Raw genomic sequence first — 23,793 nt, forward strand, 5'->3', positions numbered from 1 at the left:
TTGCCCTAAAACAGTGGTTCCTAACCTTTTTCCCAAGGGACCCCTTTTTTACCAGTAAAATTTTTTGACGACCCCCTCCCATTCTCTCTTCCAGTACAAACATTATTAAGAAATGATAAAATTGTTCAAGCACATTTTAATATGCTTTGATTCAATAGATAACAGTAATAGTAGGCTCCAGTACAGAACAAAGTCATTAACAAAACCAAACAGAGCATAATGTGCTTGACAGTTTGTATTACTTTTCTGAACACATTGTTTCTTGTAAACACTGATAAATCAATCATTCCTTTCAATAAACTTTTGACACATAAAAAATACACTGAGCAAAATGTACTTAAATGTGTATATTACTGTTTATACTAGATTATTTACTGTAAAGGCTGTGATTAATCAACCAGTCCTATCTGTAATGAACTTTTGACACTTGAAATTAAAACAGTGAGCTGAGCAAAATGTTCTTAAAAGTGTGTTACTTTTTCTGTACTAATTATTTCCTGTCTTAATTTCAGTAAACCTTTCACTCATGAAAAAAAAATGTGAGCAAAATGTAGGCTATAAACAAGTAATAAATGAAGTTTTAATCCCTTAAAGTGGAAGGGTCCTGGCGACCCACTGAGAGGCTTTGGCGCCCCCTTGTGGGGGTCGGGACCCCCAGGTTAGGAACCACTGCCCTAAAAAGCTTGTGTGTTTCCAACTGTTTGGGCTTGGAATTGCAAGACCAGAGACTGGTCAGAGACTGCCTATAATCTGATCATGATGCAAAAGACAGATGAGCGACAGGACAGGGGGGTTTCAGCAGGGGCCAATGCCCCTGTGCTCCCACCCCTAGAACCACCAATGCTCCAATGCTCTAATCCATAATTCATTGAACCTTTCTTCATTGTGTGTGTGTGTGTGTGTGTGTGTGTGTGTGTGTGTGTGTGTGTGTGTGTGTGTGTGTGTGTGTGTGTGTGTGTGTGTGTGTGTGTGTGTGTGTGTGTGTGTGTGTGTGTGTGTGTGTGTGTGATATTTGTGCAAGAGGGGTTTGTAATGGATGTATATATAATGCATCAAGTTTCTCTGTTGTCCATGAGGGAACAAGATGCTCCTGAGCTGAGAAACACCTTCATACTTACCAGCCACAAGATTACTACCTGTACTATGATTAATCCACACCATGTGCTAATACTTAATGATCGTCCCCATTTCTGTGAGGCTGTTGGAGCACATAGCTAACCTTAATCCTAATCAGCTGTCTGCTTTTGTTGGAAGGATCGGAAGATCAAACTGACCGTGTGAAGTTCAGCTCTGTGAACACAGAATGTTCTTCTAGTTGACACAAAACAATATGGGGCACAGATCAGAACTTGGGATCACATGCTCAGGAATATTCTATAATTAATGTGAACAGTACCACGCTTAAAGGAGGCATTTTCTGATTACTTTAACCTGAACACCGTTATGTCATCAGAGGAACCCATAGACATGTTTAAGTAGAATAGTTTAAAAGTCCTGAGCTCTGATGCTGCTCTTATGAAATCATGAGGAATATTCCATTTAAAATGCATACGATTATCCAGATTAATGCCATTAGTCGTTCTGGGGGGATTAACGTCATACGACCATTCGTTATACGCCTTCAGATTTTGCTGTATGTTTAATAAGCTTGGGCAAATTTTAATACCGTTTAGCTTCCTCCACATTTTACCAAGGTGTACGGTGTTACTGGGACTAATTTAGAAATGATGGCATAAGCCACAAGTGGCAATACCAAGCTGTTTGTTTGGACCTTCACCAGTCAGTATGACCTCATCAGTGTTTACTGGCTCTCCTTTTAAGGTAGCTTCGAACCAGAAATACTCCCTAACAGCAGAAGTTGTGTTGTTTTTAGACACCAAAGCCCTTTTCAGATAGACATTCTGGAATATGTGTGGACAATTCAATCCGGTTTTTAACCGGAACTGTGTTTTCAGACACACCACTTTTGTACTGGAACTTGTCCTTTCGGCTGCCTTCACACAGCAGGGAAAAGTTCCAGATGTCTGGGGGCGATATCGGACTTATGTTGAGCATAATTCTGCGCGCACGAAGATGCATAAGAGACCTGGATGATGAAGCTCAATGGTAACTCATTCACTGCCAGCCGTTTCTTGATCACTAAAGCCCTTCGCTGCTAGCGTTTCTCACCGTTTTTACTGTTTTTTTAAGAGTCACAGAACGTTGCGCGCTAGCATGATGTCGATGCCAAAACAACCAAAACAAAGAGGAGACTCACCTCTTACATCAGGAAGAAGCCGCGTGTTTCGAGCGTTATCCGTTCTTTCATAATCCGTTGTCGAATTGTGATCGGCAGACGCTTTTCCGGTTCGCTCCTCACTTTTTGTTTACAGGAACGGCCCAAAACTATCTCTAAACACATGGATGTGTTGCTTCCTGATCATGTGATCTGTGACGTATGCGGATGAAGATCGGCTTCAGGGCTGAGATGTTTGTTCTCTCAGCGCGGGGGCTCGTTCCGATGCTCAAACAGTAAAAAAATTCAAATGACGACTTTAGTCGTCAATGGCAGTGAATGAGTTAAAGGAATCACTGAAGCGGTGTGAAGCGCTCCGTCGTGCGTCTAGATGGTACCGTAGGAGGCGAGCTGCCATGGTTCGCCGCATGCTACAGCAGCGGGCTATCTAGGTACGCACAGCGTCCCCCGGTCCCCTCCTCCCTGTCCGGAACTCGACCTCACCAGTCTGAAGCAGCCACCTTGTCCGTAACAAGTCCGGACCTGTTACTAGGGGCATCGTCCGGTTAAATTACGGAAAATGTTATCCGGATGTTTGTATTCAGACACAAAGGTCTTACGGACAGAGTCCTGAACATTTCCGTTTTTCATGGCCTGTCTGAAGGGGGCTTAAGTCAGCTGCCATTTTTCTCTCTGTGCGCCGTCCTCCCCGCTTTCACACGATGACATGTTCAAAAACTTTATGGAGTCTCCAAAAGTTGGGCAAAACATTTAAAACTATTTAAATAAAACTGTAAATTCAACCACTCTTCTGTTTTTATTTATTTATTTATTTATTTTTTTGCAATAAATAACTTTTTTTTTTTTTTTTTACGAATTTGTTTTTTTATTTTTTAATCCTCGTCTCCTTCGTGCACTGTTCTTTTTTTCATGACGGTGCTGGAACTGACACTGCTACTATTTTTCAACACCGGCTGTATCTGGTAATACCACCCAAGCCTAATGTTTAACCAACTCAAAGCCTTGCATACTTTCAGCTTTGTCTGTGCCTCACATCCTGGTGAAACCCGCGAATTTGCACTGACGAAACAAGGTGTGAGAGACATTGGACCAACACCAAAAGCAGGAAACTGGAGTAAATGCCATAAATGGGAAAATTGTGATACGTACTGGCTGACAGATTGGCGTCTGCTTGGCTGGAGTGCTGTGTGAGATATTTATACAGATGTCTGCGTTAAAGACTCAGGGTTGTATCAATAATTGACAGTTGAAACAAAGGTCTAAGTGGTTCATCTGGCCCTTCTGCTACATGACATCAATCACTCAAATCATTTTCTCTTCAGCTTTATTATTAAAGCGTAGCTCTGCTACCTGTTGCTGTCCAGGCTTAGTTTTATAGTGATGTTGTCCTGACTCCAACATCAACATGCTGCTGTTTATTTCTACCTTTAATAAGCATTTACTTTCTCTGCTGTTCACTCATCCAGGTCGATTACTGACAGAGGAGGATGTCTGTGCAGCATCCCTCCCTTCTGGAAGATCTAATGCTTTGTCGTTATACAGGGTTTCTGCCTGGCCTGTCGTTTGATGTCAACTCTACAGTTATTGATACAATCTATTAACTAATTAATTAGGCCTTTCACTTTAATAATGGCTGTCTCATTCACTCCAATTTTTCTGCTTTATTTGGTATCATAACTTTTATAACCAAGTTTCTCATAAATTTTCAGCTCTGCATCTTACTAACTGCAGGGATATTGAAGAGTTTATTACTGTGTAGAGCTTTCAATGAGTTAATCGGTAGTTGTGGTTGCAGCAAAGAAATGTTATCCTTGCTAACGGTTCTCATGAAATTTAATAACTTTGTAGACAGTTTTTTAGAAAAGCTTCTTTTTTTCCTAATTTCCTCAATTTGATAATGGTTGAAGTTCAACCAACCTTACTAACGTTGTGATGACAGAAGAGGAACTTCATCATCATCACCATCACCATCCATCCATCCATCCATCCATCCATCCATCCATCATCATTCTTCATCATCATTCTTCATCATTCATCCATCATCATCATCATCATCATCATCATCATCATCATCATCATCATCATCATCACAATATTTAGCAAAGTTATTGCAATTGCATATTTTTGTAATATAAGATACACAACCATGGTTAGCTAGGAGGTTTGATATATTTATGTTATACTTTAACTCATTAACTTTGGTATTTCTGAAAAGGAAAAAAAAAGCTACGTAAAGGAGGCTTGATGCAAATCTAAAATGTGTCTGATGGAGCTGTGTGAGTCGGTCACTGTTGGTGCGACATGCTTCTGAGATCATCTGATTAATCAGTTGATCCATTGTTGGATCAAGATGGAGTACAGCAAATGGGAAGACTGTTGTCGGTTTAGCGTTCAGGAAACGGCAGAGAACGTCTCAGCTGGTAGAAGCTAACGTTAGCATTAGCAGCTCCACCACATAGCAGAACTCCTGTTATTTGTGGAGATAAAATATCAACATTGCAAAGCAAACAGAGTCAAAAGTAGAATTGTGTTGCTGTTATCCAATCAGAGGCGTGATATCCAAATATCAGGAAATAAGACTCCAAATCCTGCCGTCTAAAGCTACTTTCTCCTCAGGCTGATTTCTTTTTACTCAGACAAGAGCATCTGAGCCTTTCCCCCCATACGGCTGACACGGCATTCTTTTCTGCTAGCCCACTGCAAATGCATTAAAAATATGAGTAAAGTTGATCTTTAACAGAAATAAAACAATACAATTATGATAAATAATAGAAAACCTATAGGGTGTTTTAGCCAGACATGTTTTGTTCCATTTCACCCAGCTTGAGCCTGGTTTAACATTAGATCAGTAGAACGTTGTGGAAGTGAAATTGGTCTCATCCTTCCTCTTGCTTTTGGCAGCAGATGTCACCGGGCTGTCCAGACTTGATCTCTGCTCCAGGCATTGTAGCCATCTGTCGGACCAGACTTGTCTGTTTCCACTCAGACCAATGTGGCTCTCTTAATGTGTGTGTTTGTGCATGTTTATTTATTGTTTTATTTTTTTTCACATTCTCAGACATACACATATTCTTGCAAGCTGCCGTTTCCTCCATTGATTGGATCCAAGAATAGGACGATCCACGTGTCTCGGAGAGTCTCTGGTCTTGAGTCCAGATTGGCACATTTCTAAACTCGTAGCTAAAGAACAGCAGGCATGGGGCGGCTCAAGGTTGGTGTGTGGTAGGCAGAGGGTGGCGAGAGGAAATGTCGGGAAATTTATGAGATCATACAGAAACAACAGTAAAGCTGGAAAGAATGGAAGCAGCTGAAAATGTGTCGGTTTGAGACAAACCCTATGTTGACCTGGGGACACCGTCACTGCCAGATTACCAGGGAAGCCACACCTGCACAAATGACTCAGCAGGTCCATCCATGCTTTCTCATCAAAACTCATCAGTGGACATGATATTTTTCTTAGTTCAAGCTAATGAACACCTGTGTTTAAGTATTATGAAGTAAGAGGAGCTGAAAATATAAAATATATAAATGAAAAAAAGTGAAGAAAAAAGCAAGTAGGCAGCTCAGATGCATCAAACCCCTTCTGCGGATGGGAATACTTTCTTTGATGAAGTTAAAATGTTAAACTTGGCTTAAGTGAATAGTAATAATAAGAAACCTTGTGACATGCGATGCGTTTTTATTTTTCAGAGTTACAGATTGTTTGCATGCTTGACTTTGAGCCAGCTGGTGAAGAGGTAGGATTTTTATTTAAAACCGATCGGTCCTGCGGGGTGGGAGGGGCCAGAGGACCTGAAGGAGTGTAGAGACGGTGTTACGGGCAGGCACTCTGAGACCTTCAGTGTTTATGTGGAGCATATTATAACATGGTTGTGTTAGTCTTATGTGATTAAAGCTGTTTAAATGAAAGGTTTAATGTTTTTTTTTAATCTGGGGTGTTTGTTAGCCATTTCACAGTTATCCAAAAAACTGATAAAGTCTCACTTTTGATTCCTGATACTGACAAACTGATACCAATAAAAAATTACTAAAATTGTAAATATTTTAGGTAGGTAACGTCTCATATCTCCTGTCATGCAGACTTTTACTTCTGTACAAAATATGACAATGACCTATTTTTATTAACTAAAGTATCATAAAACCTTTTCTAAGATTTGTCATATTTTGATGTTTTGAGTGGGAGGAAGCGTAGCTGAAGAGTTTGTATAATATGTACGTGGTACGTTAAAGGTGTGTTATAAAAAGAATAAAACCCCACACTGATTGCAGATATTAAATTTTTATGCCATTACTGGCCGATAGGATCAGACATTTTATAGTACGGTATTTATAAACTTTACAAATCTTCAGTGTAACTGTATGTACTTTAATTTTCAGAACAAATGGAAATCTGTTTCTTCGTTGATGTTTAGTGCTTAAAAAACAGCTGGAACATAAATAAATGTATTTGTTAGTTTGTTTGGGTTTGATGCTAGCGTTCATGTTGCTTTGCATGATACTGAACATGCCCAGGTACTAGGGCTGCATGAAATTAGGAAAACCTGCGATATGCAATAACAGTGCGATGATGATATTACTTGCTATAAATAAAAACTTAACTCAGGAACAAAAATAATGAAAAACAAATAAAAAAAATAAAAAAATTCATAAAAATGAGAAAAGCTAAAGATGTGAGGAAAGGGAAAAAGAAAATGAAAAGAAAAGGCGATCAGTGGATCCCAGGAAAAGCAGAATCAGCAAAAAGAGCAGAACAAAGCTAACTCAGGTGTTTGCTAACCATCAAAATGAAACGCCGTCCACCTCGGGGGTGGGCATCTAACCGAATGAGAACCCACCCAATTGACCAAATGGATGAAGAGCTCTATTTGATTTTATTTTTAAAACATCATGCTTCCGATTGACAGAATGCATTATGTGAAGCAAACATTTCAGCGGACCATTCATTACGATATTTATCTGTTCTTTGCGATATGCATATTGTGCATGCTGATATCGCGATAACGATATATTTGCGATATATTGTGCAGCCCTACCCGGTACTAACCCTGTTAAGAGGAGACCACGTCCATCCTCAGGGAAGGTTTTCATTAATAGCATCACCAAGTTTCTTTTGGGAAGAGAGACGGTTTGTTTACGTCCCTGTTTGCTCTGAGCGCTTTGAGACGTTTGAATTACAGTGTAAGTGATTGGTCATTAGAAATAAGAGACTCAAAGGTCTAATTAAAATATTCTGTAGCTGTAATAAGTAAGAAAGCTTTTTCCTCATTCTTCTACCGTTGGAAACAGAATTTGTAACATCAAGGCTTGTGGATTTAATTACTTTGCCCTAAAAAGCTCAGCACTACATTTAGTAGTAAGAGTTAAACTGCATCACCTTCGGCTCAGCTGTGATGTAAAACCCACTTGTTGCAGATACAAATTATCCTCCATCATTGGTCACTTCAGTCACGTTTTCTACTAGATTAGCTGTGGCTGCTGAAGGCACTTGGTTTTCATTCTGCTTGAAGGGGGGGGGGGGGGGGGGGCTGTGTGAAACACTGGGGGTGTAGCTCTGATCGGACCGCTCCAGACGTGAGCATCAACAGTGCTTCTGTGTTTTCAGCCTGTGGAGGCCCACACTGCTGCCTTTGTGTCCCACCGGAGCCGGTCGGCTCGCTGCAGACACATGCACATCCTCAGCGCCACCATGAGAAGCGCTTTGAAACATTCGTGCTTTAAGCTTAATGACACTCTGACTGCAGGCGACTTGTGATAATGAGCTGCAGATAGATAAGACATAAGTAGACAATTTTATGCATTTAATTTTGAGTTCTGATTCGTAGCTTTCAAGGTTAGATTTCTTTATTTTGTTTTATTGAGCTCCAGATGGACTCTTCGTTTACATCTGTAACATAAATATCTTTACATTTAATATAAAGTATTCTGCAATTACGGTATTTAATATTTTTCTGTTTGCATAGCTTGATTTTAAGGATTAAACAGCATGTGTTGCACAGTCATCCTGCAGAATCCTATACTTTCTTGTAAAGCAGAAAAAGCGCTTTAAACACGGTAAATCTGAGACAAACGAGAGTCCCAGGTTGGGTATTAAACTCCTGCATCCAGAGAGGATGTTTGACACACGTTTGTTCACTCGTGTGTGTGTGTGTGTGTGTGTGTGTGTGTGTGTGTGTGTGTGTGTGTGTGTGTGTGTGTGTGTGCACACCTGACATGCTTGCATTTCACACTCTGCAAACAGGATTCTGTGTGCATCACAAAGTTCAATATTGCAGTGAAGCTGTAGGAAGGGAGCAGAGTGCCCGTGCGCCTTGAAGAGATTGAGAGCCACTTGTTTCCTGTTGCTGCTGCAGTAAATGAGACAAGAGACAGCTGCTGCTTTGTCCACTGGGCTGAGGTGATGAAGGACAGGAGCCGCAGGCATCCACCTGTAGGGGTCTTGCTTTTCATCACACCATTTTTAAAAGAGTATTACAAAAAAAATAACTGTGTCTTACATTTCTAAGTCTTAGATGTGGAAACCTAGTGTAAAAAAACGGAAAAACTTGGATGCTAAAATATCTCAGAATGTTGAGATCAGCTTACACGGCAGAAATCATGAATTGAAACCTTGCAAGCAGCACTCTTCATTGTTTATCCCTGAAATGAGCCAAATTCTGCATAAGTTAGAATTTGTTCCTTTTCCTGCATGTTGCAGAGTGTAGTGTGATCGATGACTGTAATCACGTTACATATAATACCCCCTCCACCAGCATTCAAAGCTTTCATGGCACCCATATCACAGAGCTTTACTCAGGTTTCTCCCTAAAGCAAAACCTCTACTGCACCGACCGATGTGAAGGAAAACCCACATAGGAGCAGGATTGGGGAGCAGATGCACCCAGTGTTGGGAAAGTTTGTTTATAAAACAAACTAGTTCAAAGTTCAGTTCATACATTTATCACAAACTAGTTCATTTTTTAGTTCATCATTTAAATTTTGTCAAACTAAGTCCACTGTTTAAAATACGAACTAGTTCATAGTTGGTTTTTTTCATATATATATGTATATATATATATATATATATATATATATATATATATATATATATATTATTTTTGTCATGAGGAAAAACTGTTTGAATGGTTTTCATTAAAAGGTGAATTATTATTCAACTAGAGGGAAGAACCGGTCTGAGACAGGAAGCAAGCACGTGCCTCTAATTGCAATATTCAGATTGCAAAACATTTTAATAAATTTAAATTAAGGAACTTCTCAAATTCAGGGAATTTTCTAACTTGTTTGCCCAAAGAAAAAGTTCTAGAGCTTGGGTCATTAAATAGCAACAATCAGCCCCAAATGATTTAATAAAAAACATAGCAAATAAATAAATAAATGAATAGTTAAATGGTACCGGTGTGACTCTGTGACAGGTGTTTTCGGATTAGATTTCTTTTCGCCGGTTCATTACAGTTGATTCCATACTTGGAAATTTCATCTTCCGAGAAGAAGTAATGAACTGGAATACCCCCCAAAGGCAGAGAATGTATTTATTCTACTTTGAGGTTCCATATAGCAGTTCATTGTGAAAACAACAGTAGCCATGTTGGAAACGTCTTCATTTTACAAGATGAACTTTTAAGGGTGCATCTAAAATTGATGTTATGTCCAGTTGTATCTTTTCCGAGGGAAAAGAAACGCACCATGACCTCTATCCTCCACACAGCGTAGGCAGAGAAGAGTAGATGCCGCACTGACCATTACTGCCTATGGTGGCCACATTTGTGGGTTCTATTTTTTATGAACTCAATGGTTAACAGTATATGTTAGCCCCAGACATATATATTGGTTTAGCCCGTCTTTAGCTCTGTGGAGATCTGGAGCTTGAACGTCGCAAAGCGCGTTCATAAACCTGTTCGCACATGCCAGAACAAACTTACTTACTAAAATGTTCGTCAGGCAAAATACAAACAAGTTCAGTCTCGTTCATAACAAAAAAGAACAAGTTCAGTTCAAGTTTATAACAAAACGAACAAATTCAGTTCACGTTCATAACAAAACAAACAAGTTCAGTTCTCGTTCATAACAAAAACGAACAAGTTCAGTTCTCGTTCATAACAAAAACGAACAAGTTCAGTTCTCGTTCGTAACAAAATGAACAAGTTCAGTTCTCTTTCGTAACAAAAACGAACAAGTTCAGTTCTCTTTCGTAACAAAAACGAACAAGTTCAGTTCTCGTTCGTAACAAAAACGAACAAGTTCAGTTCTCGTTCATAACGAACGAACAAGTTCAGTTCTCGTTCGTAACAAAAACGAACAAGTTCAGTTCTCGTTCGTAACAAAAACGAACAAGTTCAGTTCACGTTTATAACAAAAACGAACAAGTTCAGTTCACGTTCATAACAAACGAACAAGTTCAGTTCTCGTTCATAACAAACGAACAAGTTCAGTTCTCGTTCATAACAAAAACGAACAAGTTCAGTTCACGTTTATAACAAAAACGAACAAGTTCAGTTCTCGTTCATTACAAAAACAAACAAGTTCACGAACAATCATTCAATGAATGCGTTCGAACACAGCACTGGATGTATCTATAATGGGACTAGGTCTAGTTAACCTCACATGCATACAATTATGATTATTGGGAATTACCTAATAGGTTAGAGTAATCAGATTATATTGAGTGAAGGATGGATTTACTGTAAAGTGCCTTAAAAGTGCTTCATAATTCTAATCCATTACTATTAGTAATTCTTTATGAAAGGTCTTAATTAGGTAAATCTAAACATTTCTGCATGTAAACACAAACCTCTGATGCAGCTTCAGGGAGAACCTCCATCAGCACAGTAGCAACAGAGCATGAGACTCTGGTAGTCCTGCATGTTTTTCTTCTGTTCCTGCTCCAGCAAACCTGATTTAAGCGGTTCTGCGAGAGCCTAATTGATGTCTCGTTGATTAAAGTCAGGTGAGCTGAAGCAGGAGGACCAGAGTTTGACGCGTTTGGGCTGAAGGTGAGAAAAAGTCTTTCCTTAGTCGAACTCCAAAGCTGTAAAGGACCCCGCCCCTCCTAAAAGGAAAAATATTGCAAACTGCATTTGTTCTACTGTAAAACGTGTTTGAATGCTGACTCCTTTCAGCTGTTATTTTATTACACAGAAAAACACAATTGTCTCCTGGGATGATATTAATTGAATTTCATTATCCGGCAGCCCTTAGAGGTGCTCACTCATCTGCATAAGCAAAAGTAGACCCGAGTGTGGATGTTTTCATTTAGCTCCTGATGAAAAATCCAGAGTCCCACGGTGCCGACACGCTCTATAAAGGAGTCCTTTCCCTCATCAGCTCTGTTACAACCATGACGCTGTGATTGAAGTAGTCATGTGACCTAGATGTGTTGCTGTGAATGTCCCCCAGCAGTTTGTGAGAACAGGCTGTAGATGTGTGCTGCAGCAGTATATGCTGCTCAGTCGCTGGGCGGTGGAGACATTTCATTTCCTACAAACTCCTGAACTTTCCATCATATTTTGCTGTGTAAGCAGTTTTTTTTTCAAAGTTTTCGCTGAAGTACCTAAAACAAGGATTAGTCTGTCACTGGGCTTGTCATTGTGTCTACCCCAAAGGTCATTCACGTTCACTGGGGAGGCATATCAGGGCTGAAACATTTCCTAAACCGTGTGTGTGTGTGTGTGTGTGTGTGTGTGTGTGTGTGTGTGTGTGTGTGTGTGTGTGTGTGTGTGTGTGTGTGTGTGTGTGTGTGTGTGTGTGTGTGTGTGTGTGTGTGTGTGTGTGTGTGTGTGTGTGTGTGTGTGTGTGTGTGTGTGTGTGTGTTCCATTCGCTAGGATGATATTAAAGTGATAAATGCTGCTTTAGTCATAGATGAGACAAAGTTTCTAGTGTGTGGGTCAAATGCGTCCATCCTCAGCAGGATGAATGAGTTGGTGTTAAACCTCCTTCAGACATCGTTCAGTTTAAGAAAAGTATGTTTTGTTTTAAAAATTTCCAATGTTTGAAAATGGATTTGAGGTGTCTGCCAAAGTGGTTCCACCTGTCGGCAGTGTACAGGAAAGAGCCAGATGTCTTTTGGAGAAATTTTGAGCCTCAAACAGAGTCAGAAATGGAAAGATGCGCTACTTTGAGTTGATCGCTTTAGGAGTAGACTGGTTAATCAACCGGCTGATTCTATTGGCTGATATTTGCCACGATTTAAATAACTAGTTGTCGGCCATGCTTGTGCACTCTAACTGAAAAAGCAGCTGCTGCTGTAGCCACAGCTACTGCTACTGCTTTTTAGTCTGAATGTTTTTTTTTTTGCCCTCAGTCTTATTAAATACATCCTCTTTAAAGTCACTGCATGTATTTTCCCTGGCGATAGGGGGCAGTACATACCTAAATCATTGCGAGTAAGCAGTATTTTTGTGGTTGCGTAAGACCTTACCAATGGATGGCCATTAGGGTCAAAAATCCCTGGGAGTGCAACTTCCAGCAAAATGACACAACCCATCAGACTCCCTTTCATCACTGACAACGAGTGAAGAGGTAAATCTGTAAAACAACAAAGTTTATTCATGGAGAAAGTTTGGTAACAGTTTGTTACAAATCAGTAACTGCAATTTGTCCTCATGGGCTCCTGTAGAAGGAAACATGGCATCTAATATGGCGTCGCCCACACACTTAGACCCGCTCCCATGTATTTTAGACCAGATTTTTATGGATTTATTTAATGAAACCACCAATATTTTCAACACCTGTACATCGTTTATTTCATTTTCAATGACATTTTGATGGATTTTTCCAGAGATTAATGGTAAAAACTACACATTGTCACTTGAGGTTAAGCAACAATGCTAAAGTTTTGTTGAATGAAAAATACATATTGGCCAAAAATAAAGTGTCTTCTATTGGCTCCCTGGTTTCCGAAGAAGAAAAATAAGCTTCAAACTCTACCGTTAAGTTTGCATTAGACCTATTAAATTAAAATAGTTTCTGCTTTACAACATGTCAGATTTTTTAAAATTCACATTGTGCAGCATTTCAGTCAAAAGATTTAATTTATTCATGACCAGGGGTCTCATTTATCAAACATTGTGAAGAATCCTTACTAAAACCGTACTTAAGCTCAGCAAAAAAATATGTACTCACACTAAGCAGGTTTGTGATCTATCAAACATGGAGTACACACAGCTGCACGCAATCTCTGCTTTATAAATCAGAGACTAACGAGACAGGTTCTCAGCCGCTTTTTAGTCACATCCCGCCCTCAACACGCTTTTTACTTGCTCTGTGTGCGTACGAAGCGGTACAAGTGATAATGCTGCAGGATTTCATAATTGTATCCTCCTCAGCAGCAGCACTGCAGGTGCTCTCCATTTCCAAAATGTGTGTAAGCCAGGTCCTTAGTCAACTTAAAGTTGCGCACATTTTCCCGCTAAGTTTTCTTTCATAAATCCCAAAGTTTGTGTGGAAAGTTGCTTACGCAGTTTTCCGACCCCGTTTTGTGTGTAAGCAAGCTTGATAAATGAGGCCCCTGGAGTTCTGCTTTCTGCTAAAGTAATTTATAAATAAAGTGTACACGTTTCTCTGTCAGCCTGGGTGTTAATTGTCAGAAGTCTTGAAATCAGAGCTTGTTTACATTTTTCTCTTGACCCTTCCCCTACAGCTTAACAACACAGGTCACAGCGTGAGCTCCTAATCACTGTGTGCTTTCTACTTTTTTGTGTGACGAGAGCTTAAACTTTACCGTTTTATGGACGCTTTTTTTTATTTTTCAGTTTTTCTGGTGTTGGCTCAGGCTTTTTAATTTGTTTTTACATTTACTGTCTTATCCTCTCACCCTTGTTCCTATTGAATCGCACAGGGTTTGGTAGCCGTCTTTATTTTAGTGCAAACTGATCCTGATTTATTAGACATGAATCTGAGCTCCTGTTTAGTTGGAAGAGCAGAAGCCGACAGCTGTCTGTGGAAAATGTCTGGGCCTGTTTTCTGCCCAGAGGCTTGGTGTGTGTGTGTGTGTGTGTGTGTGTGTGTGTGTGTGTGTGTGTGTGTGTGTGTGTGTGTGTGTGTGCGTGCGTGCGTGTGTGTGTGCTGCATGCTGTTCGGCTGTGTATTTTAAGGGTCATCCCAGAAAGATTTCACCCTGAGCAAGTACAAATGGAGAGTGTACTGACAGGCACCCCTGGGTGTGTGTGTGTGTGAGGAAGAGCTTCCTTGTGGCAGATGAGGTCTTTCTTGTCCGCTTTGGCTGTTAGAATAAACAGCAGAGCAGCTGGACTTTTCCTTGATGGTAACCAGGACAAAGTGACTCATAGTGCAGCGCTGCAGCAGGTGGTTTGTGTTCATGAATATGTTTCTATGTGTCCGACTCTGAGTTCAGACCGAAGATAGCTGCCCGGATTTGAACCAAAGGAGCAGAGCAGAAGGTTTAGCCAGAGTGAAAAGGAGCTGAGCTGTGAGGAAGACGAGGGTCCAGATGTGAGGCGGCCTGTTTACATTTCTCAGCTAACAGGAGCATATTTTTAACCTCTGCCTGTTTTTGTTCTCTCTGCAGGTGCTGGAGAGTCGGGGAAGAGCACCATTGTGAAGCAGATGAAGTGAGTGACTGCTCATTGTTTTGCTTTTCCTTCCGTCGTCGGTGCCAACTTAATGTGTTTATAATGTACATTTGCATGCATAATCTCTCCTGATTATCCTTGATTATTTACTCAGATTTGCACAGGGCTAATCTGTTTTCAGTTAGACAACAAAACATGTTTTTGTTGGATTGTACTGAATATTTGTATATTGATTTAATAGGATCAGGTGTAACAGGAGAAAACTTAATTCAATTGAAATGATGTGACAATTATCCAATAAACATGTATGGGTTGTTTTTATGGTTTCCTGATGGGAGCTGTGCAGCTCTAGCAGTAAATCTTTCTGGTATCTGTTAATCATGCCTGATTCTTAGCAAGGTCAAAGTTCAGCCCAGTCCTCCACACAGATCAGCTCTAATTCTGGGATGTTTGTTGGCTTTGTCTCTTTGTCTGCTCCCATCTGGAGCTTTCACAACATTCCCATTGGGTTCAGATCTTGTTTAGAGCTAGGTTTAAAGGTCTTAATCATTATTTCCTAAAATGGTTTCTTTTGTGATTCTTGCCTGAATAAAGTGAAATAACTGAAAACAGCTGACCCCTGCATGGGTTCTCGTACGGCTGACATTCAGAGATGTGTAATAATTATAGTAGAAGGGTTGGGTCACATCTACTGTATGTGCTCTATATTCATGTCTGACCAACTTTATTTTCTGACTAAATCAGGAAATCTTTGATGACATTTAACTTTCTTTGTACAACAAACAATTTTTCTTCAGTTTATGTTTTTATTAAAATGTTGGACAAATTAGTGCATTTAATCTGGTTTGGAAACGTCTAAAAAATCCTTAACAAACATTAAATTTTTACATTAAAAAAGCCCAAAATGTATCATTATTACATCAAAAACAAAGACTTATTTTCTTTATAATCCCCCCCAAAAAGAGGAAATTTTCACTTTTTTTTGCAGTGTTATAAATGATTTAAATAGGAATCGGTTCACATAAACCATTGAATGAATTATTTACAGAACAGTTAGAGATTTTAAGTGCAGATAAGTCAAAGAGGACCTTGAATATTTCAGCAGATTTATTACGTAAGTATTCTGGTGTTCATTATGAACCCCTTTTCTCTGAATTATAAATCATAACTAAAGTAGATCTGCTTGTAGGCTTCATTAAACCCAGAGGACCAGTAATAAAGTTATACTCACATCGTTTCATCTGTAAGCGTACACTCAGCTGTGTGTTTGTTTAAAAAGGGAAACCTGCTCTCATCGGTTGTTTAAACCTTTGAAGAAAGTCCTGCTACCTCTGATTCCTCTGGGCCGAGTGGCCGTCCTTCTGATTGCTTCATAGATCATTTTATTGTTTGGGTGAAGGGGAAAACATCTCAGTCTTTCAGCCGTTTTGAGCGAGCCTCACAGTGTCTCACAGCAAGCTCACTTGAATTTTAATTAGATCCTTTTCAACAAATCACACAACTACCGAACATCTTGGCTGTGGCGCGCCAGGTTCTGTCTGGGTTCCAGCCTAGCGGCTTAGTTCTCAGCCTCATGCTTTTTCTCTCTGTCTTTCCAACTGCATACCCTTTTTGTTGGAGCTTCTTTGTCCACATCGCCAGAAGCAAATGAATATTTGGTTCAGTGTCCTGTAGTGAAAGGTTAACAAAAACAAACTTTCTAGGAACATAATTGTTGGGCGCGGTATTTCTGTCTGTTTGTTGCACCGATGCATCCATGTGAGGATTTTTTGTGGTTTCTTTTGTCTCCAGGATCATTCACGAGCATGGTTACTCGGAGGATGAGTGTAAGCAGTACAGAGCGGTTGTCTACAGCAACACCATCCAGTCCATTATGGCCATCATCAAAGCCATGGCCAACCTCAAGATCAACTACGAGGACACCGCTAGAGCTGTAGGTCCTCACAATCCTCAAGTGTGCACCCAATGTCAGTCTCAGTGATGAGAGCAATGATAGGAGGATAGTAAACAGGATTAGGTGAGGAAGAATCTCAAATATTCATGTCCAGACTCTTTGTTGGCAGATCTATTTAGATCAAAAACTTCCCCCTGAAGGAAGTTTTATTAGAGAATCAGATCTGTGCTGCATCTAAAGCAGCACACCTGCAGGGCTGCTTATTTTCTGTCCTTGCATGTGTTTTTCTGCTGGAGGAGACCTTGAACAACCTTTTTACAAGGTAATTACATTGCAGGAAGTTAAAGTCCCATTAGTTGTCACACACACACAGGTGTGTGTGCAAAATTTGTTCTCCGCATTTGACCCATCCCCTGGGGGAGCGGTGAGCTGCAGACACAGCCGCGCTCGGGAACCATTTGGTGGTTTAACCCCCCAATCCAACCCCGTAATGCTGAGTGCCAAGCAGGGAGGCATTGGGTCCCATTTTTTTCTAAGTCTTTGGTCTGACCCGACCAGGAATTGAACCCTGATCTCCCAGTCTCAGGGCGGACCCTCTACCACTAGGCCTCTGAGCTGGTAAATAAAGTTCATATGTCATTCAGGAGAATAAAACAATAGTCTTCTACATTTTGTTTTTATAGTTGATGTATTTTATTTTCTTACAGTTTAGTTTTAGTTTTTGGTTGCCTTCAAGCAATCTGTGAAAGTTCTGCATCAAATTCAGTTTATAAACATGTTTACAGACAAACGGACAGCTGTGATGCTGCTTTTGTCACAGCGTGAAAAGCACAGCTCGATGTGTTTCTGCTCCTCTTCTGTGTGCTCTGAAGCTCAGATTTATGTTTCCAAGTGTTTGTAGGCAGACAGACGCTGCTAACTCTGCTTTAACGTGGAAAAGAAACCTTTTGGTTTCTTTAGTTGAGAGTGGCCTGGAGAGAAAAACGAATTCAACAAATCAAACAAAAAACAAACTTTTTTTCTTTCCTGTGATGAACAGCTGGTATTAAACAGCCTCAGTTCAGAGAAATGGATGTATTAGCTAATGGCTCGGCATAGCAGGGCTATATGATTATTCTGGGAGAATCATGTTTTTTACGAGACGTGACCCAGGCTGGACTGGAAATGCTTCAACTGTCTAGCCTAGATAGCCGGTGTCGGTACAGGATCTGCTCGGGTGCAGGATCGGCTCGGGGTCCTTCGACTGCCGATGACGTCTAAGTAGTTGATTGGCTGAACATGAAGCTTACGGAAGTTACGTTTCCCGTTATGACTTTGATTGGTCAGTACAAATTTGCGGTCGTAGTCTTAGCGGTTGTAGTCCTGTAGTCCAAAAATCAACACTTACTGGAGAAAATATTTGAATTTCCAAAGGAAATGTAAAATATAAGCAAATGATAAACGGTGACCCTCAAAAGCTCTTGATGTTGATGAAACGGGGCAAAAATAAAATATAAGAACTTTATTGAAAGACACCAAGTAATATCTTGAGTCAAAGACTGTATTTAGATAACAACTAAGGAAATATACAGACGAACTCCACATTAATACAAACAGATATGGCTTCACATTTAAGAACTGTTCTCTTGTTTGTCAGTCCGATGTTGGTTTTATGCAGTTTCACATTCTTTACAAAACAAAGATAATATGGTGTTTTATTAACAAATTACAATTATAAAGAAAACATTTAGGTGTTAACAAACAAGAATTGATTAACAAAACTGCTGATGTTTTTCCAAAACATATGTGTGAAAGCCGAGTAGAGTTGCAGTAATGTACCGACATCGGCAGTCGAAGGACCCCGAGCCGAACCTGTACCGACACCGGAACAGAAGCAAAAAAACTGTTCTCAGCAGATCGGTCTAGCCACGCTCTGTTACAGCCTCAGCAGGTCTACCACTGGCCTGATCAGGTTTAGGTTTGTCCAATCAAAGTGCTCTGTGTTTGTAGTAGGGGTAGACCGATAAATCGGACTGATATTTACCGTTTTTTATACAACAGCATCGGTTGATATTTGTCCTTAGTAAAGCCGGTTTAAAGTCAGGCGCATCCTTGGGCAGCCGGATGCTCTTGCAGAATTCAATGTTTACGTATTTTTACGTTCACCAATAACATCTGCACAATAATACTCCTAAATTAACTTTATTTAGATGTCTGACTTTAAAGCGCAAGTCACCCCCATATTAACTTTTCTTTGCTGATGATCTATATAAATGAGTGTCTAATGCTGTAGACACTCGTAGTCAATAATTTGGCACTTTAGTGCATCTTTGTTCAAATTTAAATGTTCTGCCTAAAACTGTCACCGGTATCAGCAATAGAAAAAACAATCATGATAGAGATGTTGGGCGAACCTAGCACCAGATCTGTGTCAGAGCACAACTACAAAGATGGCCTCGGCTCAGGAAAGACGCTCATCTGAAACAGCTTTGGCATCAACTCTTGACGATTTAGACTTCAGACATGAGCAGCTAAGTCCTTTATTTAAAAAAATAATGTATTTGCTTCTTCTCCTTCACTGGTGTATGATGGACTGCCCCGCTGACGGATTTCTATAGCGATGAATGCGTCATGTTCGTTGTTTCTGATTGGTCCTTGCGCTGTCCATTTGGGTGCCATAGATTCTGCCCCACCATGGAGCTGTGTGTGTGGGTCATGGCCAGACGTATTTACATATGTAGGATGGCATACCAGGCCACCAACTAGCTGCTGCCACCGTGTCCTCGTGTAAATGATCCCACGAGTCTTCGTAACTAAAGTGAAACTGATAATGATGTAAACGTTTGTAAAACAAATGTCATGTTTGAGATTAGATCTGTAAGAAGCAGCTCTCTGTCCCGGACTCACCATTAGCTCTTGTTTCTTCAAACTGAGGTTGTTCAACAAGCTATCCACAGTCAGAAAATGAATCACTGTGACTGAGTGATGGATTATTTATAAAGAGCTTTGGGTGCCTCGAAAAGCACTGTATGATTATTGTTGTTGTTACTCGTGAAAGAAATGCTTAAAACATCTAAACTGTGACTATTTCCTGGAGTGTTTAGTTTACATTTAAGTTTGGAGCAGAATCAGTTAGAAGTCCATCTAGTCCATCTGTCGGACCTCCTACCTTTTGATAAAGCTGCAGCAGAGCTGTGTTTAGATCTAGATGCAGTAGTTTAGTGGAGGTGAGTGTGTGTTTTCTGTTACTCCTGCTTGTTCCTCTACCAGCCACAGAGAAAAGTGTGTGTTCTCCCTGGATTTAATTATTTGTAAGAACATTAAAGGGCCCCATGTGGTACGCTGCTGTGCTAACCTGCTGAGATGGGTGCGAGGGTCAGGTAATGGTTAACCGGTACATGGAATTCCACGGCCAACATCAAAAGATTATGAACGTCATCATCCAGAGATAAACGCAGAGTTCTGCCCTTGTCCTGCTGGTCACTTAGCAGATGTGTTCAGGAGAGTCACAGTTTTCACAAATTATGGGAACAAAATCAATTGTACTTAAAAATAACCACCTTTAAGCTTTAGTGTGTCAGATTTAGCTACAGATCTGTAAACATGATCAGAAACAACATGTTTTATTTACAGTAGGTTCATTTCAGGCCACATGGTTGAGCCGTCTGTAATCGAGTTACACACTAATGGAGGCATCATTTATCCTCCATGTTTTCTCTTCTCCAGTTCTTTGCTGTTCTCATGAGGCGAATTGACATTTATGGAGAGTAAAAGTGCAAATAGCTTCAGGAACTTCACATAACCTGGAAAGACATTACACTTCTCTCTCCTGCAGAGGCGTAGGGGTTAGAGGGATGGCAGTTGTGATGTTTTACAGCCAGGTAGCAGGAAAAAGATGCAGCGTTCAGTTAAAGTAAAGTTGTCTGTCTTTTTGCTACAATCACACTCTTCTAATGTTACACAAAGCATTCTGGGACCTCATTACAGAACAGAAATCTATGAGAGACAATCAACCTCGCTGGCAACAACAATGTACTTCATCTAATGATGTCACTGCTTTAGAAATCAAATCGGACTTCAGGGATCTGCTGTATCTGATGACACAATGGCATGGCTGTGTGTGTGTTGTCTCTTCAGGATGATGCCCACCAGCTGTTCTCACTGTCTTCAGCTGCAGAGGAGCAGGGCACCCTGCCAGATGAGCTGGCTAAAGTCATCCAGCGACTGTGGGACGACGGTGGCGTCCAGAGCTGCTTCACACGGGCCCGGGAGTACCAGCTCAACGACTCGGCAGCCTAGTGAGTTCCTCAGTAAAAGAAACGGCAGCAGGAGTCCTGGATGGGTTTGGTTATCTCAACATCAACCACAGGATGTTCACCTACAACTGGTTATCATTACTAGTTAACCCCATCCAACATGGCTGCCACAGCTAAATGAGCTCATCAAACATAAACAAAAACGTTTTCCTTTCATTCTGTTGGCTGTAAAAACTCCAGAGCTGTTGTTCACTGCTTAAATTAGTAATGGAGGTTAAAAGAGCACCATGAAGTTTGTCGTGTGTGAAGCTGACGCTCACCCACCTGTCAGGGAGGACGTGACTCTGAATGTTTCCGTCCGACACTTTTTAAAGAGCAAGTCACCCCCAAATAAACTTTTTTTTTGCTGATAAACTAAATAAACGAGTGTCTGATCGTGCTGCAGACACGTGTAGTCAATAATTCGGCACTTCAGTGCATCTTAGTTAAAATTTAAATATTCTGCCTAAAACTGGCAGTGTTGTGCCGTTGTCAGGTAAAAACTCTGCACTGTATTTTAATTTAAATCTGCCACCGCTACTGGCTAAGAGGTACGCTATGATGTTAGCTGGTGCCATATGATGTCACAATGTCGTGTGTGTGTGTATTTGTTAGCGGCTCTGCCCTCTCGGTCTGCTAGGCAACAGCATTTGTTGCATTTTTCAAACATGTAGTGAGAGTGGAGTTTCTCTGGTAGGGGGTGACTTGCTCTTTAAGTTAAAGAGCAAGTCACCCCCTATCAGATTCTTACTGAACTCCCACTTCCTGTTTGAAAAATGCAACAAATGCTGTTGCCTAGCAGACCGAGAGGGCAGAGCCGCTAACAAATACACACACACAACATTGTGACATCATATGGTACCAGCTAACATCATAGCGTACCTCTTAGCCAGTAGCAGTGGCAGATTTAAATTCAAATGCAGTGCAGAGTTTTTACCTGACAACGGCACAACACTGCCAGTTTTAGGCAGAATATTTCAGTTTCAACTAAGATGAACTAAAGTGCCGAATTATTGACTACACGTGTCTGCAGCACGATCAGACACTTGTTTAGTTCATCAGCAAAAAATGTTGATTTGGAGTGACTTGCCCTTTAAGTTAATCCACGATGAGCTCCTTTTCTTTTTTATTAGAGAATCACGGCTGCCTCTTTTCTCGCTTCAGGTAAAAACCTGCTCTATTCTGTTAGAAAAGCAAAGCTTTTGTTTATTCGGCTTTCTAATCAGAGCAGTTAGTCCGAGCTCTCTGTTAGTCCTAATTACCTGGCTGGCTCTGGCCTGTGCAGCGCTCCGTGTTCCTGGCCCGTCTTGTTATCTGTCGATGAGAGCGTGGGGTGAGAAGTGAGATGGTTATCTGTCTAATCCCCTGGGATAAACCTGTGTAGAAAACACAAACGCTCGTCTTCATCACCAGCTTCCTACAAGCCGCAGCATGAATGAGCCAAACACGTTTGTCTTTTGGATGCGTCTGACTCCTGTCGGAGTATCGAGCGTTTCAGGTACCAGTTATCTGCAGGGCTGAACTCCCAGGGAGATTATTATTGTTGTTGTTTGTTTGTTTTGGCTCCTGCAATCATAGCATCATTGTCTCTGCTTCAAGGCTGAGGAGGACCTGGAACCATTCTGCAAACACATGCTCACATTTAACTCCAGGACAACGTGCAGTGTTTCCTCCAGGCTTTATAGAGCCCTGGGAGGCTGGGTTGATGTAAGGGAGCACTAAACCAGCCTGGCACTGGGCCTGAATTCATGTCTGAGCACCTGATAAGAGCCAGAGAGGAGTGAGGGGAGAAGCCCGTCTCTGTGACACAGACCTGTTCTCTCAGGCTTGTTTCAGTGAGAAGATAAAGGAAGAGTGGGAGGAGGGTGTGTGCAGGGAAACGAACGAGGCGTGGAGTTATTATTTGTAGAACAAACCTAACCTTTCCACACATCTGTGTCTGTGGAGAAGAAGGTCAACAGCACTCCGGTTCTGGCCTTTAGAACTCTCAACAGAACATTATTCAGCGTTTCCATTAAAGTTAGTGTTATGAGTCTGAGCAGTTCGTTGTTGTTTCATCACGGCTGGAAACAGACGAGGGTTTCCTCCTGGACTTTGTCTGTAAGGGAATTAAAGGGAGAAACATTAAAGTCACTCTGCCAATCTTTACTTTGATAACTCTACCCCACCATCTCCCCCCCAAACCCTTATTTTTAACTTTGTGTTTTTGTTACTGCTGACACGTTTAATTTAAAAGGGAAAACGCGACAGGTACCAGATTTCGGATGAAGCCACTGGAGACAAAATAATTAAAACTTCTCATCTGAAACGAGAAAAATAAACCGGTAATTCCACCAGAAACGCTTTAAGATTACACATGACATGTGATGTAAAAATGTCCTTCAGCTCACCTTTGGCTTCTGGGAAGATGTTATCAGATGAAGTTAAATCCATTTCCTACTTTGGGAAGGTTTGATTTGCTTTGCTCCCAGGAGGATTATCTAGTAGGAACTACTGGACCTTTTTATTCTCGCAGGTTTCATTTTTTAAATTGGCTTTATTTTCCCCTGGAGGTTCACTAGTTTACCGCCTCAAAACGTGTTTTAGAGGAAACTTTGATCATTTTATATTCGTGTTCTCTGTGGATTTAAAGAGTCGTGTTGATAATAAAGGAGCTGTGATGCTAAGTGTTCAGCACACAGAAACGTAGCAAAAATAAAAACCTTTACAGGTGTTAAGCTAGAGTGCTAGCCGAGAGCCTGATCCTAGTATCACACATGGCGCTTTTCAAGATCGGGCCAAAACATCCACATCTCCATCCTGTCTCCGCTTCAGATGAAAGGTTCTGTCTAGGAACGTTAGACCTGTCATTTAGTTCTCCCAAA

General features: G+C 40.8%; 1 protein-coding gene across 2 annotated transcripts in view; it reads left to right on the forward strand.

The window, feature by feature from the left end:
- Positions 1-23,793, forward strand: part of LOC107385728 (guanine nucleotide-binding protein G(i) subunit alpha-2) — a 72,258-nt gene that overhangs the window by 44,694 nt on the left and 3,771 nt on the right. Inside the window, exons 1-4 of one of the 2 annotated variants that reach the window (XM_015959806.3) lie at positions 14,312-14,681; positions 14,758-14,800; positions 16,553-16,694; positions 20,772-20,932. In XM_015959806.3, coding sequence (XP_015815292.1) covers positions 14,796-14,800; positions 16,553-16,694; positions 20,772-20,932 — 308 coding nt within the window. In that variant the 5' untranslated portion in view covers positions 14,312-14,681; positions 14,758-14,795. Of the gene's footprint in view, positions 1-14,311; positions 14,682-14,757; positions 14,801-16,552; positions 16,695-20,771; positions 20,933-23,793 lie in introns of those variants that run through there. The other variant, XM_015959805.3, reaches the window with a different exon arrangement.

The sequence above is a fragment of the Nothobranchius furzeri genome, chromosome 3 (assembly GCF_043380555.1).
Source record: "Nothobranchius furzeri strain GRZ-AD chromosome 3, NfurGRZ-RIMD1, whole genome shotgun sequence".
Taxonomy (NCBI): domain Eukaryota; kingdom Metazoa; phylum Chordata; class Actinopteri; order Cyprinodontiformes; family Nothobranchiidae; genus Nothobranchius; species Nothobranchius furzeri.